Raw genomic sequence first — 17,023 nt, forward strand, 5'->3', positions numbered from 1 at the left:
TCTCTCTTCTCTCTATCTGCACCTGAGGCCTGGCCTTTGGCCAGGTGTCTCTCTTTCTTTTTCAATGCTAATACCTAGCATTCTCTAATTCTATTAGTCTCTATTCATTCTCCCAGCTGAGCTATATCATCCTCTGACCAGTATAGTGTTAAATGGGATCTCTGGGTGGAAAATAGCCTTTCAGTAACGTCCATTGATTGGAGCGTGGCTGCAGCTCCCAAATATTAATAATAATTGATTACTGACTCATTATTGACACTTCAAGGATAGGCTCCTTCACGCCCTTCGTGGGATCCAAAACTTCTATCCTATTTCTATCTTCCTACCATAAAGCTTCTTGCTGGCAGGAGGCTTTACATATAATATTGTTTACAAAAGCCCTCCTTTTTCTTTGTTAAACCTTCATTGATGACATCCTCAAAACATGTGTAAGTTTTTCTCATAAAGATTTTGTAGAAATGTGAAAGTAAATATATTGATTTGAAGTTAACTAGTTATTTTCTCAAGTGAAGTTAACTAGTTATTTTCTCAAGTGCCCTTCTTTTCCTTCCTTTTTTGGGCAATCAAATCTGAGATTTTTCCCCAAACTCTTTTGCAACTTCATCATTTTTAGCTCTTTTGAGAAGTGATCCTCCATTGTCCTTAAATTATGCTCCTTCTTAATACATTGACAAAATTGTGAATTGGTACAGCTATTCTGGAAAATAATTTCAAACTAAGCAAAACAAATGACTACATTTTGCCTTAGGGATTCCACTGCTAGACCTAAACTTACCTCCCAAGAAGTTCAAAGATAGAAACATAGGGCCCTTATATAACTCAATATTTATAGTAGCAATTTTGTGGTAGTAAAAGATTGTGGAAAGATTGAAAAATTGTGACCTATGATTGAAATGGAGTATTATTGTGTCATAAGTAAATATGAATATGAGAAATTAGGAAGCTGATAGTGAAATAAGCAGAATGAGGAAAACAATCAACATAACAACCAAAACAATATAAATGAAAAGAACAATAAAATAGAGACAAACTATTATCACAATAAATCTTAAACTATAGCATTTTGTATTATGGGGGACTTTCCTCTATTCTATTTTTTATTTTATTTTATTTTAATTTAAAAAAATTTTCCCATGTTTACTCCTCTATCTATTCTAATTGGTCCAGAATAGTTAACTAGACTTGAAGATTTACAATTTTTAATACTCACAATTTTAATTAAAGCCCTCACATATGTAACCTAATACCATTGTGTATATATTAGAGACTAAAGCAGATCAGATATAGAAGAGTAGCTGGACTAAATCAATTATAGAAAGATGTCCAGGCTATTTTTAGTTTACTGATTTGTATAGTGGATGAAAGTTCAAGATGAATTTGATACCTATTGCTAAAATAATAAATTCTTTTAAACCTAGATTCTTTGGATTATAGATTAAGAGAATGCTGTAAATTGCTCCTTTGAAAATTATTGTTTTCACTGTAAGTTTGTTCTTTTTAAAATGTATTCTCACTCTGGGGCGGCTCAATAAGCAAACTGACTCTTGGATGCCTTTTCTCTCTTTCTTTTTTAAAACCCTTGCAGAAGAGTGGTAAGGGCTAGGCAATGCGGGTTAAGTGATTAGTCAGGGTCACACAGCTAGGATGTATTGAAGGCCAGATTTGAACCCAGGACCCCCCATCTTTAGACCTGGCTTTCAATCCCTGCTCTACCCAGCTGCCCCCTCAGATGCCTTTTTTGCTGTGTTTCCTTTCAAGAATAAGTGACTGAATATTAACCCCAAGAAGGATGTATACAAGCTTTGAAATGATCTTAAGAGTTCAAGAAGTATTGGGGCCCCATTAAACAGAGTTGACTATTGGTGACAGAAATTTTTCCACTTGACAAAATGGCACCAGACAGATGTCATGTTCCTGGAATTGTTTGGGTATTGCAAAGGGAAATTAAATGGGACTTTGACTATTTATCTGTTCTTCAAACTGCTTCATGTTCTGATGTTTGTGACTCAACCATCTGGCAGAGGGTAAAAGCATTTGTTAGTGATTGTTTAAGTCTCATTGGTATGCTTTGTAAATCTTTTCAAATCAACAAGGTTTTACTCAATGCCTATATTTCTTCACTTTACCAAAATGGAAGCAATGTTTTATGAAAGAAAGTTGTATAATCATGGGGTTCACTACAAATTTATATCACCTAATCTCAACTGAGCCCTGACAGTTGCACTGAAGTCTTTCTACTTTTCCTAGATGAACTCCATGTCAGACTCAGCAGATTCTATCTCAAACTTTCTTTTCTCTATTCAAGAGAGAACCCATTACCACCTTCCTCTTAGGAAAGGCATCAGTGAAAAATTATGAGCTAACTCTTCTCCCCAATTTTATACTTCAAATCATGTCAAGTTCATTCCAAATTCTCTCTTCCTTTCTTAGTCATGAAGGAAGATGTGACCCTTCTCTGCCAAGTCCAACTCTTTTGCTTAAGAACTTGATTCTATCCCTTCCTGGCTCTTCCAAGAGCTGTCACTTCAATGATCTTGTCTCTCTAATAATCATTGTGTCCCTATCTACTGTGTTCCTATCCCTACAAACATGGAACGATCTCCCTCATCCTTAAAAAACAAAACAAAACTTTACTTGAATGGTGTTATCTCACCTTCTAATCTATCTTTCTACCTCTCCTCTTCATAATAATACTAAAAAAAGTTGTCTATTCTTGTTGCCTCCACTTTCTCACCTCTCATTCCTTTATTAACTCCCTATAATCTTACTTCTGATCTTAACACTCAACTGAAATTGCTTTGTCCAAGGTTACCAACGATCTCAGTCCTCATCCTTCTCAACCACTCTGTGGCACTTCAAACTGTTGACCATCCCAACTCCTAGATACTCTTTCAGAGGGGTTTTCCATCTACTATCTTCTAGTTTTCTTCCTATCAGATCATCCAGTGGTTTTTTCCCCTAATTTAATTAAAAAATTTTCTCTCCAAGAGGCAGAGACAAGATAGAGGAATAGAAGCAGGAGCTCTCCCAGATTCCTTTACAAATAATTTTCCACAAAATGATGAATATGGAATGATAGCACATGTATAGCTAGAGCTATGCTACAACATAGAGGCAAAGTCAGGGGGGAAAGTCCCCCAAAATGAGCTAAAGGAAAAGTCTGACAGGAAATTATTTCAGGAACAGAGGTGACCAAAATGCAAGCTCAGAAGAGATAACAATATAAAAATGAAAACATGTAAAGCCCCAAAGGAAAATGTAAAAGAATGTCAGACACAATATGAATGACTGGAAGAGCTCCAAAAAAGGATAAAAAAGAGACTTAGGAGAAAAATCAGAAGAGAAAATGATAGAAAAAGTCAAGAGTTTACAATAAAAAGTTACTGAAGAAAGCAATTCCCTTAAAAAAGAAATGCAAAACCCCAAATAAGAAAACAACTCCTTACAAAAGTATTAAGCCTCAAAGAATAAAATGGCTCCATTGAAATTGGAATTGGATAAATGGAATCTAACAATGCCATAAAACATGAATAAACAAAAATTAAAAACAAGAAAAATTAAAAAAAGAAAATCTAAAATATCTCACTGGAAAAACACCTGACCTATAAAATAGATCCAGATGAGATAACCTAAGAATCATTGTGCTGCCTGAAATGCATGATAAAAAAAAAGAGTTTGGATACCACACTGCATGAAATTACCAGAGATAACTAATGTTCTTGGACAAGAGGAAAAAATAGAAATTGAAAGAATCCACTGATCATTTCTTAAAAGAGATCTCCAAATTCAAAATCCCAGAACTATTAATGGCAAATTCCTGACTTCTCAGGACTAGAAGAAAACATAGTAAGCAGCCAGGGAAAAGGCCCAACTAAAATCTTATGGAGCCATGGGCAGGATTACACACAACCTAGCAACTTCTACATTAAAGGATTGGTAGGAGTGGAATATGTTATTCTCTAGGATTATAACCAAGAATCATCTACCCAGTATAACTGAGCATAATACTACAGGGAAAGAAATGCACATTTAATGAAACAGAGGAATTAGAGGAGTTCCTGACAAGATGACCAGAGCTGAGAAGAAAATTTAAGAATCAAATTCAACACTCAAGAGAAGCATAAAAAGGTAAACAGAAAAGCAAAGGCTCAGGAAACCCAATGGGATTAAACTAATGATATTCCTACACAGGAAAGTAATAACTAGGATACTTAACATATATATGATACAAAAGATGCTTAAGGTACTTGAGATATTTAATGCAATCAAGAGAAACAATGGGGTTAAACTGATACTATATAAGAAGGTGATAATTAAGATACTTAACATATCTTCAAAGTACCTAAAGTTCTTAGGAAATTTATTTGGTCCTGAAGATTCTTAAGGCAAAGGGGCTAGAGCAGAACCTATTATGCTTCAAAGTTAAAAAAGAGAAATGCAAATTAAAACAACTCTAAGGTACTGTCTCATGCTTATCAGACTGGATGACATGTCAGAAAAGGAAAATACTAGAAGGAATATGGAAAAGTAGGGACAATAATGCACTTTTGGTAGAGTTGTGAATTGGTTCAACCATTTCAGAGAACAATTGGAACTGTGCCCAAAGGGCTATAAAATTGTGCATACACTTTTGACTTTTCAATACTACTACTAGTAGTATTATATCCCAAAGTCATACCCTCCCTACCCCCAAAAAAGGACAAGTATCTATATGGTCAAAAATATTTAAAGCAGCTCTTTTAGTGGTGGCTAAGAATTAGAAATTGGGGGGATGCTCATCATTTGGGTAATAGCTGAACCAAATGTGGTATATAATTATGATAGAATACTATTTTGCTATAAGAAATGAAAAGCAGGATGCTTCCTGAAAAACCAAAAAAGACTCACATGAACTGATATAAAGTGAAGTGAGCAGAACCAGGATATCATTATACTCAGGAATGGCAATATTATATGATGAACAATTGTGAATAATTTGATATCCTTAACAATGTAATGATCTAAGACAATTCTAAAGGACTTATGATAAAATTGCTGTCCAGTTCTAGAGAAAGAACTGATGGGAGTGTGAATGCAAATCAAAGTATACTTTTCTTTGTTGTTCTTGGGTTGTTGTTATTATTTTCTGGCCTGTATTTTCTTTGATAACACAATTAACATGGAAATGTTTTGCATGACTGCACATATATAACATATATCAAAGTGTGCACAGTAACAACATTATACATTGATCAAGTGTGAATGACTTAGCTACCCTGATCAGTAAATACAGTGATCTAAGAGAATTCCAAAGACTCATGATAAAAATTGTTATTCACCTCTAGAGAGAAAACAAATTCTGAGTGCAAATTTTAATATAACCTTTTCACTTTTTCTTGCTTGTTTTTTGCATCATGACTAATATGGGCATGTATAGTTAATATGTTTTTTGCCTTCTCGATGGGTGGGATGATTTGGAACTCAAAATTTTTATTTGAAAAAATTAAAAACAAAATTAAAAAATAAAAAGCAAATGGAACATTAGATTTCACTAACTGGATCATAATCTCAGAAAAGCGTCCAAACCACTCATTTTTCAAGTGGGTAGAAAGAATGCCGAGAGAGGTTAAGTGACTTGCCCAAAGTCACACAGGTGATGAGCAGGTTAATTTTTTTAAATGGAGTGGGAAAACAACATGGTACAGTAGATAGAATTCCAGGCCAGGAGTCAGGAGTACTCCTCTTTGTTAGTTCAAATATGGTCTCAGATACTTACTAACTGTGTGAACCAGGGCAAGTCACTTAATCCTTTTTGCCCCTGTTTTCTCATTTGTAAAATGATCTGGGGAAGGAAATGGGTAAACCACTTCAGTATCTTTGCTGAGAAAACCACAAATGAGATTAAGAAGAGCTGGACACAACTGAAATGACTGAAAAACAATGACACCCATGATCAAGTTTTAATTTAACAAATAAATGAATATTTCCTTTTGGGAAAAAAAAAAAGAGCCTGAGCACCATATTACAAAAAATCATCAAGGAAAACTACCCTGATAATCTCCAATAAGAGAAGAAAATAGAAATTTAAAGGATCCCCTGATCACCTCTTGAAAGAAATCCCCAAAAGAAAACTCCCAGGAATATTATGGCCAAATTCCAGGACTCTAAAGTTAAGGAGAAAATAATGTAAGCAGCTATAAATAAATAATTCAAGTATCAGAGTCACGGTCAGGATTATACAGCACCTTGCAGCTTCTACATTAAAGGATCAGAGGGTTTGGAAAATTATATTCCAGAAGGCAAAGGAGTTGGAATTACAACCAAGAACTATATACCCAGAGAAATGGGTATATTCCCCTTTAAGGGGAAAAAATGGATATTTAATGAGACTTTTAAGCATTCCCTCTGAAAAGACCAGAGTTGAATTGAAACTGTGACTCTCAAATACAAGACCTGAGAGAAGCATATAATGGTAAATGAAAATGAAATTATTCAATAAGTTTTAAATCCTTACATTTCTTCATGGAAAGGTGATACTTGTAATTCTTAAGAACTTTATCATTATTAGGGCAGTTAGAAGGAATATACATAGATGGTGGACACAGGAATAAGTTGACTATGATGGGATGATATTCTAAAAACAAACAAAAAACAAAATTAAAGCATGAAAAAGAATTACATTGGGAGAAGAGGGAAAGGAGAAGTAGAATAGGGTAATTTATCTAACATTAAGAGGCAAGTAAGAACAATGATAGTGGAAGGGAAAATGGGAGGTGATGAGCAGTGCTTGAACTGTACTCTCATCAGAATTGTCTCAAAGAGGGAATAATATACACATTCATTTGAATATAGGCATCTATCTTACCCTGTAGGGAAATATAAAGGGAGAGTAATAGAAATAGGGGATGGAGGAAGAATGAGAGAAGAGAAGGTGAATTTGGGGAGACAATAGTCATAAGCAAATGGAAGAACATGGTGCTACCTCTACAATATGACCATCAGAGAGATAAGTTTTTTTTCATGACTGCACATGTATAATCTATAACAAATTGCTTACTATCTTATAGAGGGATAGCAAGGAGGGAAACAATTCGGAACTCAAAAATTTAGATATAAAACATTAAAAACTGTTTTTGCATGTAATTGGAAAAAATATTATTTTTTAAAAATTTCTCTCCTCACTACCTCTCTCTGACAAAAAAGGAAACTTATTTGGATACACGTGGAACTTAACAATCTACTTTTTAAAAAATCTGTAATAAGGATAAGCTTGAAGCTTTCCCAATAAAATAAGGGATGAAGCAAAGGATACCCATTATTGTCACTATTAATTCAATATTTTACTAGAAATGTTAGCTATAGCAATAAAAGAAGAAAAAGAAACAGAAGAAATTAGAACAGGCAATGAGGAAAAAAATTATCACTCTTTGCAGATGGGATGATGGTATACTTGGAGAATCCTAGAGAATCAACCAAAAAACTAATTGAATAATTAACAACTTTAGCAAACTTATAAGATGGAAAATAAACCTACATGATACCAACAAAGTCCAGCAGGAAGGGATAGAAAGTGAAATTCCACTTGAAATAACTATAGACAATATAAAATACCTGAGAAGATCTACCTGCCAAGATAAGCCCAGGAACTATATGAACACAGTTGTAACATACTTTTCAAATAATAAAGTCAGATCTAACTGGAAAAATATCAGTTGCTTATAAGTAGGCTGAAAGAATATAATAAAAATGAAAATTCTATCTTATCTACCTATTCAGTTCTATGCCAATGAAACTATCCAAAAATTAATTCATAGAGCTAGAAAAATAATAACAGAATTCACCTGGAAAAATAAAAGTTCAAGATTATCAAGGGATTTGATGGGAAAAAAGCAAAGAAGGTGGCCTAGCAGTACCAGATCTCAAACTCTGCTAAACGATACTATAAAGCAGTAATCATCAAAACAATATGGTACTGGCTAAGAAATAGAGAGGTAGACTAATGGAATAGATTAGATACACAATACCTAGAAGAAAATGACCACAGTAATTTAATGTTTGGTAAATCCAAAGACTTGGGTTTCTGAGATAAGAACTCACTATTTGACAAAACTACTAGGAAAACTGGAAAACAATATGGCAGAAAACTAGCCAAAGACCAACTTCTTACACCATACATCAAGATAATTTCAAAATGAGTACAGGATTTAGACATTAAGAGTACTATCATAAGCAAACTAGGGGACCATGGAATATTTTACCTGCCAATCTTTGGGTAAGGGGAGAATTTATACCCAAATAAGAGATAAAGAGCTTTACAAGATATAAAATTGATAATTCTGACTACATTAAATTTAAAAGTTTTTACACAAACAAAATTAATGCAACCAAGATGAAAAGGAAAACTAGGAAAAAATTTTACAGCAAGTGTCTCTGACAATGGCCTCATTTTTCAAGTATATAGAGAACTGAGTAAAATCTCTAAGAATATGTCATTACTCAATTGTTAAATGGTCAGAGTATGAGTAGGTAGTTTTCAGAAGAAAAAATCATCAGTTGTCATTGGAAAAATTTCTCCAAAACACTATTGATTAGAGAAATACAATCTGAAACAACTTAGGTACTACCTCACAACTATTAGATTGGTTAATATGACAGAAAAGGAAAATAAGTATTGGAGGGAGTGTGGGAAAATTGGAACCCTAATGTAGAGTTGTGAACTGATCCAACCATTATGGAAAGCAATTTGAACCTATGGCCAAAGGACTATACTGTACATACTCTGACCGAGCAATACCACTTCTAGGTCTATATCGCATATAGAGATTTTTTAAAGAGAGAAAAGGACTTATTTGTACAAAAATATTTATAGTAGCTCTTTTTGTGGTGGCAAAGAATTGGAAACTAAACAGATGCCTATCCTTTGAGGAATGGCAGAACAAGTCGTGGTATAGGATTGTAATGGAATAGTGTTATGGTGTGTAAGAAATGATGACCAGGAGGATTTCAGAAAAACCTGGAAACAGCAAGACAGTTTATGACAAACCCAAAGACCCCAGCTTTTGGGACAAAAATCCATTATTTGATAAAAACTGCTGGGAAAATTGGAAGACAGTGTGGGAGAGATTAGGTTTGGATCAACACCTCATACCCTACACCAAGATAAATTCAGAATGGGTGAATGACTTGAACATAAAGAAGGAAACTATAAGTAAATTAGGTGAACACAGAATAGTATACCTGTCAGACCTTTGGGAAGGGAAAGATTTTAAAACTAAGCAAGACTTAGAAAGAGTCACAAAATGTAAAATAAATCATTTTGACTACATCAAATTAAAAAGGTTTTGTACAAACAAAACCAATGTAAATAAAATCAGAAGGGAAGCAACAAATTGGGAAACAATCTTCATAAAAACCTCTGACAAAGGTTTAATTACTCAAATTTACAAAGAGCTAAATCAATTGTACAAAAAATCAAGCCATTCTCCAATTGATAAATGGGCAAGGGACATGAATAGGCAGTTCTCAGCCAAAGAAATAAAAACTATTAATAAGCACATGAAAAAGTATTCTACATCTCTTATAATCAGAGAGATGCAAATCAAAACAACTCTGAGGTATCACCTCACATCTAGCAGATTGGCTAACATAACAGCTATGGAAAGTAATGAATGCTGGAGGGGATGTGGCAAAATAGGGACACTAATTCATTGCTGGTGGAGTTGTGAATTGATCCAACCATTCTGGAGGGCAATTTGGAACTATGCCCAAAGGGCGATAAAAGACTGTCTGCCCTTTGATCCAGCCATAGCACTACTGGGCTTGTACCCCAAAGAGATAATAAGGAAAAAGACTTGTACAAGAATATTCATAGCTGCACTCTTTGTGGTGGCCAAAAATTGGAAAATGAGGGGATGCCCTTCAATTGGGGAATGGTTGAAGAAATTGTGGTATATTTTGGTGATGGAATACTATTGTGCTCAAAAGAATAATAAAATGGAGGAATTCCATGGAGACTGGAACAACCTCCAGGAAGTGATGCAGAGCGAAAGGAGCAGAACCAGGAAAACATTGTACACAGAGACTGATACATTGTGGTACAATGGAAGGTAATGGACTTCTCCATTAGGGACAATGCAATGTCTCTGAACAATCTGCAGGGATCTTAAAAATACTATCCACAAGCAGAGGAAAAATTGTGGGAGTAAAAACACCGATGAAAAGCAACTGCTTGACTACAGGGGTGGAGGGGATATGACTGAGGAGAGACTCTAAATGAACACTCTAGAGCAAATACCAACAACATGGAAATGGGTTTGAATCAAGGAAAAAAAAAAGGAAAAACCTGGAAAGACCTACATGAACTGATGCAGAGTTAAGTGAGAAGAACCAGAAGAACATTATAGAAAGCAACAGCAATAATGTATGATGATCAATTGTGACTGCCTTGTCTATTCGCAGCAATGCTATGATATAAGACAATCTAAGACTCATGATGGAAAATATTATCCACCTCCAAAGAAATAACTGATGGAATCTGAATGTGTAACAAAGCAGAAGACTCGTCATTTTATTTTTTTCATCAATGTGTGTATGTGTGTATCTTCATCCACAACATGATGAATATGGAAACATTTTGAATGATAGTATAACCAATATCAAATTGCTTACCATATTAGAGGGTAGGGTAGCGAAAGAAGGGAGAAGATGCGAAACTCAAAATATTAGAAAATGAATGCCCAAACTAGTTTTTACATGTAAATGGGGAAAAAATGAAACATTATTGAAGTATTAAAAAAAAAAACTAAAACAAAAAAAATTGTTTCTCCTCAAAATTGGAAGCCTCAAGTTTGGGTCCTGTTTAATTTTCTAAATTGTATCCCCTTGTTGACTTTAAGTGATCACTCAATTGCAAATATTAATAATATGGAAATACATGTAAAACCCAGTGGAATTGCTCATTGGCTCTGGGAGGGAGTGGGAGGAGGGGAGGGAAAGAACACGAATCACATAACCATGGAAAACTATTCTAAATTAATTAATTAAATACATTTATTTTACAAAATAAAATACATTGCATCTCCGGTATGTAAGGCAGCTATGTGACATAGGGGACAGAGCACTGGGGCAGGAGTCAGGAACACTTGAGTTCAATTATGACCTCAGACTTGTACTAGTTGTGTGACCCTGGGCAAGTCACTTAACTCCTGTATACCTCAAATTCCTCAACTATAAAATGGGGATAATAATAATGCCCAATTTCCAGGGTTGTTATAAGGATCAAATAAGAATATCTGTAAAGTATTTAGCACAGTGCCTGATGCATAGTAGACAATAAATGCTTATTTCATTCCTTATGGGGGGCAGCTGGGTGGCTCAGTGGATTGAAAGTCAGGCCTAGAGACAGGAGATCTTAGGTTCAAATCTGGCCTCAGATACTTCCTAGCTATGTGACCCTGGACAAGTCACTTAATCCTCATTGCAAGCCCTTATGTTCTGCCTTGGAACCAATACATAGTAGTAATTTTAAGATGTAAGGTAAAGGTTTTTAAAAAAATGCTTACTGGACCAAATTGCTAAAATCTAGGTAAATTTTATCTATAGCAGTTCCCTGATCTGGTAGCATAGTCACTGTCAACAATAAGGTTAGTCAGCTTGGCATAAATTTTGCTCAATGAAGCCATGCTAGCACTTTTTAATCACTACTTTTTTTTCCAGGTGTTCAGTTTTGTTCAACTTGGTCTAAGTTGGTCTGACCCAGACAAAAAATTGAGGACAGGAAAACAGACAGCCAAAAGCCATATATTAAAGTGTTCTGATAAAATTGATTTGTAGCTAGACTTTAGCTCCTGGGAATAAGAAATCTACACTCTGTAAATATTTTTCTTGATTGTATTTTTGTTTGTGTATGTGTGGATTAGTGATGATCAGGACAAAAAAAATTTAAGATGAGCTAATAAAAATTAGAAAGGCTTTGAAACCTCCTACTCCATTTTTATTGCACTGAAATCTAGGATTGTCCATTATTATTGGTTGTTTAATCTTTAAAAATTTTTCTATTTCTCATTTTGTTTAGTATGTTCAATTTATGATTCCAGACAGTCAACTATTACTATTTCAAAAGCCCAGAAAAAGGTTTTGGCTTTTTTAATTCAGAGAAATCAAATGTGGAAAAAGTAAGAAATCATCTTTGCCTTTCCACATATTTTCTGTTTAAAAAGGATTTTAGGTGGGAAAAAGAAAGGTAGTTTCAATTATATCAAAGGAATGAGTGATTGGAACTTGTAGGAGAAAAAAAATTAAGTATGGAAAACTGACCCCATATATCAGAGATGACTTTCAAATCTATATATCCCTCTCTAATCTGTCTCCTGAACTCTAGTTCTTCATTATCAACAACAATGCTTGTTAATGAAGTAGATATTCCCTGACACATCAAATTCAAAATATCTAAAAGAGAAATTATCACCTCCTCCATCTTCTCCAAAGTTCTCTAATTTTATGGAGATCATCAAATGTCCCACATATCCATTGTGAAGATTAAATTAACTCTCCCCTGCCCATTTTTAGATTTAATCACTAAAATTGTATACGCCTCACTCACACTTGAGTAGGGGAGGTCTGTGACCCATGTGTGTGATAGTGGGTGACGAATCAGAACCCACTGACTGCACCCTGGGCAGTCCTAAGCAAAGCTTTAGCTGTAATTGGTACACGTCAAAAATGAAGGAAGTCACAGGAAGTGATGAAAAGAAATGGTCTTTTAAAATGCCAAGAACTTCCTGTGAGGGTCTTCACTCTTCAGTCTTCAACTTGACTTTGGAGGAGCTCTGTCTTGAGATCTCAGACTTCATCCCTTTGGACTGGCACGTGGTGAGTGAAAAAGGTGACTCCTTTCTGGATTTTCTGAAGGGACTAGTCTTAGGAGAGACCTATCCTCTTGGGAGAGGCTCCCTGTGTCCCCAGGTCCTCAGCTCAAGGCTGAGGCCCCTCTGGCTAAGGACTAACTAGCCTTGCCTGGGTTGAGCCAGGGCCAGAGCAAAATACTTAGTATGTAGCCTAGATATCTTACCCTATCCTCTCTCTGATTTTCTTACTTTCACTCTTTCTATATTTTATAAATAAATTATTAAAATAAATCCCTTTGGAATTAATTAAATTCCTGGTAACTCTATTCTTAAAAAATCTAGTCCAATCTTTTATAAAAAAAAACCCTCACATTTCTACCCCTTACACCATATTCATAATCTCAGTCTTTCTTGATTCTTCCTTCTCCATCCCTCTCTCTCTCCTTCCCTCATATCCAGTCAGTGATCACATCCTGTCAAATAAAATTTCATAGAACCTTTCATATCTGTAGGTTCCCTTTTCTCTACCCACATAGCCTCCATCCTAGTCCAGAATCTTATTATCTCTTAAGTGGTTTATTATAGTAAAGTAGACTTCGATTTGGTCTCCTTATGTCCCATTGGTCCTTTTTCTATTCCTTCCTAAGGATATCAAAATGGTCTTCCTAGAGTACTCTGATTAAAAACCATTAATAGGAAGCAACTAGGTAGTACAGTGGTTAGAGTGACAGCCCTGGGGTCAGAAGGACCTGAGTTCAAATTTTACTTCAGGCACTTCCTACTTGTATAACCCTGGGCAGGTCACTTAATCCTAATTGCCTAGTCCTTTACTGCTCTAGTGTCTTAGAGTCGATACTAAGTATCAACAGAAGGTAGGAGTTTAAAAATAAAACAAAAAACCTTCAGTGTTACCCATTACCTTTAAGAATAAAAACAAAATCACTGGTGCAGCTTATTTATAATTTTTCTCTATCATGCATTGCACATTCCAGCCAAATTGGATCCCTAGCTTTCCCTGAATTCTACATTCCATCTGCTATCTCTGTGTTGGAGTCATTTGCCATTCCTGAATGTATTCCCTTCTCGTTTCTTACATCTCTAAATTCTTTTCTTTCTTCAAGGTCCAATTCAGTTTCCTTCACTTCCATGAAGCCTTTTCTGATTCTCCAAGTAGTTAGTGTACTTTCCCCACTAAGGCACCTTCCATTTACTTATTTGTGTGCATACAGAAATCTCTCAGTGGAATGTGAGCTCCATGACAACAGGGAATGTTTCATTTTTTTCGTTGCATTTCCAGTACCTCACGTGTTGTAAACATAAAATTAATGTTTGTTGAACCAAATAATGCCAGAAATGGCAAGGCAGCTTCTAGTGTTAAATCTACCCTCCTCAGTTGAGCTTTTACACCTTTCCTTCCTTCACTCTTCTAAGACGAATGCCTCATTAACCTCACTAATTTCCCCTTCCACATATCTTTTACTTCAAACTGACTCAATTTACTTATTTTGTGATTCTGTATATTTACCCATTTTTAGAAGTATCTACATACACACGCATGCACGCACACACACACGCACATACATGCACAAGTTTATCTTTTCTTCTTTTAAAATTTGGCTCTTTGGGAGACCTCCCTGATGCATTTTGCTCTGGGTTGATCATTCCTTTACTCTACACCATTTCATCATTTACATGCTCAGTTTAGAAAGATCTGTATCCATTTGCCATAAATGTTGTACTACTTGAAAGGAAGTGCTCAGGAGGTCTGAATCTAGTCCTATATCTGGCACTGTGTACATGGGTGATAGCAAGTAATGCATTTCTCTTCTGAAATTCATTCTCCTAATCTGTAAAATGAGGCTAGATCAGATTGGCATCTGGCTCTAAGTTTCATAATTCCATATATTGTTTTTTTTTTAATAAAGTGATCTTAAATTGTTTCATAGGTGAATGGTTCTGCTTCTCTAGCTAGACTGTAAGCTCTGAAGGGAAGGAGCTGGGCCTTCTATTTATTTTAAATCATTTTATTCGATCTTTCCCACGACAGAGTAGGAGCTGGGTAAATGTTAATCTATGTATGTGGAAAATAGCTAGGTTGGTGGCACACAGTTGTGATCCTAAGGGCAGTACTCTCCAGCTCTAGAGTTCTGAGTTGCAGCGAACTACACCAACTCAGTATCTGCTCTAACTTCAGCATTAATATGATCGTCTCTTAGGAGTGGATATGGGAGGTGGCCCAGGTTAGAAATGGAACAAGTCAAAGCCCAGGGGCTGATTAGTAGTGGGAACAGTCCCTTGAGGAGCTCCTTTACTTCCAGCATAGGTGAGCTAGAGTGACAGAGCCTTTTAAAAAAAGAAGAGAAATGAATCCTTCTCCCCACAAATAATACTAAATGCCATTAGTTTTTTCTGATTTTCATAATCAAGTTTGACCAAAGTATGGCTTTTCTAGGAAATCACAATTTTTAAAGAGTAATCTGGTTTCAAAAACATATCAGTGAATATGAATACTAAAATTCAAGTTTATATATCAGTTCAGTTTAACTAAGCATTACATGATCAGAGGTTTTTTTTTTTTGTATTTTGGTTAAACTCTGAAAAATAGGAAATAAATGACTAACAAAAATAGCATAAGTTTCAGATGAAGAATAAATAATCAGTGGGGCTGCTCCTAAAGCCTCCTTATGAATCACTTACCTGTCTTATTACTTGTATAGCCTTTACATCTACAAAATTTACCATGGTGAAGTCCAGGATGATAGTGTGGATCGTTGATATAAAAGATACATCAGAATTAAGTTTTCCAGGGTCATGTTTGTTCCTAAAGGGAATTTCACCATGTTCAATATTTGATGGTGAAGGCATTAAGAGTTGAGCTCCAGAACTGTTTATTGTGGAATGGCTGGGATCCCAGATTTTCTCTATTTCTTCCTTTGATATTAAGTGTCTTAAATTGCTATGGCTCATCATGTAAGCCATCTGCTCTTCAGACATACTACGGCTTGTGTTGGGAACTTCAAATGGTGAGCAATCGAACATGTCAATGGAGGATGAATCACTTTCACTTTTATTCTCTAGGTGTTCTGTGTACGCAATCTGGAACAAGAGTAAAGAAGCAATATTTAAATTGAATAGAAATTGAACTTAGGGAGATTGTACTTGAAGCAAGAAGCTGGTGGAATCTACTACTTTTCATCTGTCAGGTCACTTCATCACCCTTTATTCCAAACTATTTAAAAATCTTCCCTTCTTCAGAAAGTCTTCCTGGATTAGGTATTAGATATGTCTACTTAGAGCATAAGACCATAGATTTAGTGCTGAGAGAGACCTGAAAAGAGTTCTACTCCAACACTCACTATACAAATGAAGAAACCGAGGCCCAGAAAGGTTAAGTGATTTGTTCACAAGAATTAAGTAGCAAATATTTGATTTAACCCTGTTTCTTGACTCCAAATCCAGGGCAATTTTTAGTGCATCCTATTCATCCTTCCTTTCAAAAGGCTCTCTTCCAACTTCGCTATACCTATATGAAAGCACAGCCTTTGCTTGTGCACATGTTAGAGTTCTCTAAATTCAGAAAAACATTTAATCGTCTAATTAAAAGAGATATTTCATGGACTGTTATATTTATTTCTAAGCTGGATTATCAGTTTCTTTTAATTTCCTTTTCACTCAAGATTTGAAATCATTTTTTGCTTCTTTCTTTTTAACATCCTATCTCTATTTAGGACAATTTTTTAAAATAGTAGATTGAGGAATGGCCTCGCAAGAAGACTGGTTCCAATCTTTCTTCAGCCATTTAAAGCTGTGTCACCTTGGGAAAATCACTGATCTGTTTGGTGCCTCCATATCCTCACTTATAAAATAAGTGGGTTAGATTTGATGGTCTCTAAAGTCTCAGACAACTCTAAAATCTAAAATTACAATAAATCACTAATTCCTATACATTTTCCCTCAAAAATGTCATTCATCTTGATTCTTTTACTCCTGTTGCCCATCCTCAATTCAGGTGCTCACATGCCTCGATGCCTCCAATCTCTTCTGTAAAATTACATTTCTGCCCAACAGATTTTCCTTAACTGCTATTTTCATTAAACACTATCATTTCTTTCAATTACTAATGCTGATAAAAATTATTGAGTCTGCACTATGTGTTGGGCCATAAGAATTATGATCTAATGAAGGGAGATGTGATAGAC

General features: G+C 35.2%; 1 protein-coding gene across 8 annotated transcripts in view; it reads right to left on the minus strand.

Moving 5' to 3' along the window:
* The window catches only part of SLC26A8 (solute carrier family 26 member 8), a 227,765-nt gene that overhangs the window by 49,969 nt on the left and 160,773 nt on the right, over positions 1-17,023 (minus strand). For all 8 annotated transcript variants that reach the window (XM_056818124.1, XM_056818123.1, XM_007483767.3 and 5 more), the window contains one exon: positions 15,522-15,920. In XM_056818124.1, coding sequence (XP_056674102.1) covers positions 15,522-15,920 — 399 coding nt within the window. The remainder of the gene's footprint in view (positions 1-15,521; positions 15,921-17,023) is intronic.

This window comes from Monodelphis domestica, chromosome 2 (assembly GCF_027887165.1).
Source record: "Monodelphis domestica isolate mMonDom1 chromosome 2, mMonDom1.pri, whole genome shotgun sequence".
NCBI classification, from domain to species: Eukaryota; Metazoa; Chordata; class Mammalia; order Didelphimorphia; family Didelphidae; genus Monodelphis; species Monodelphis domestica.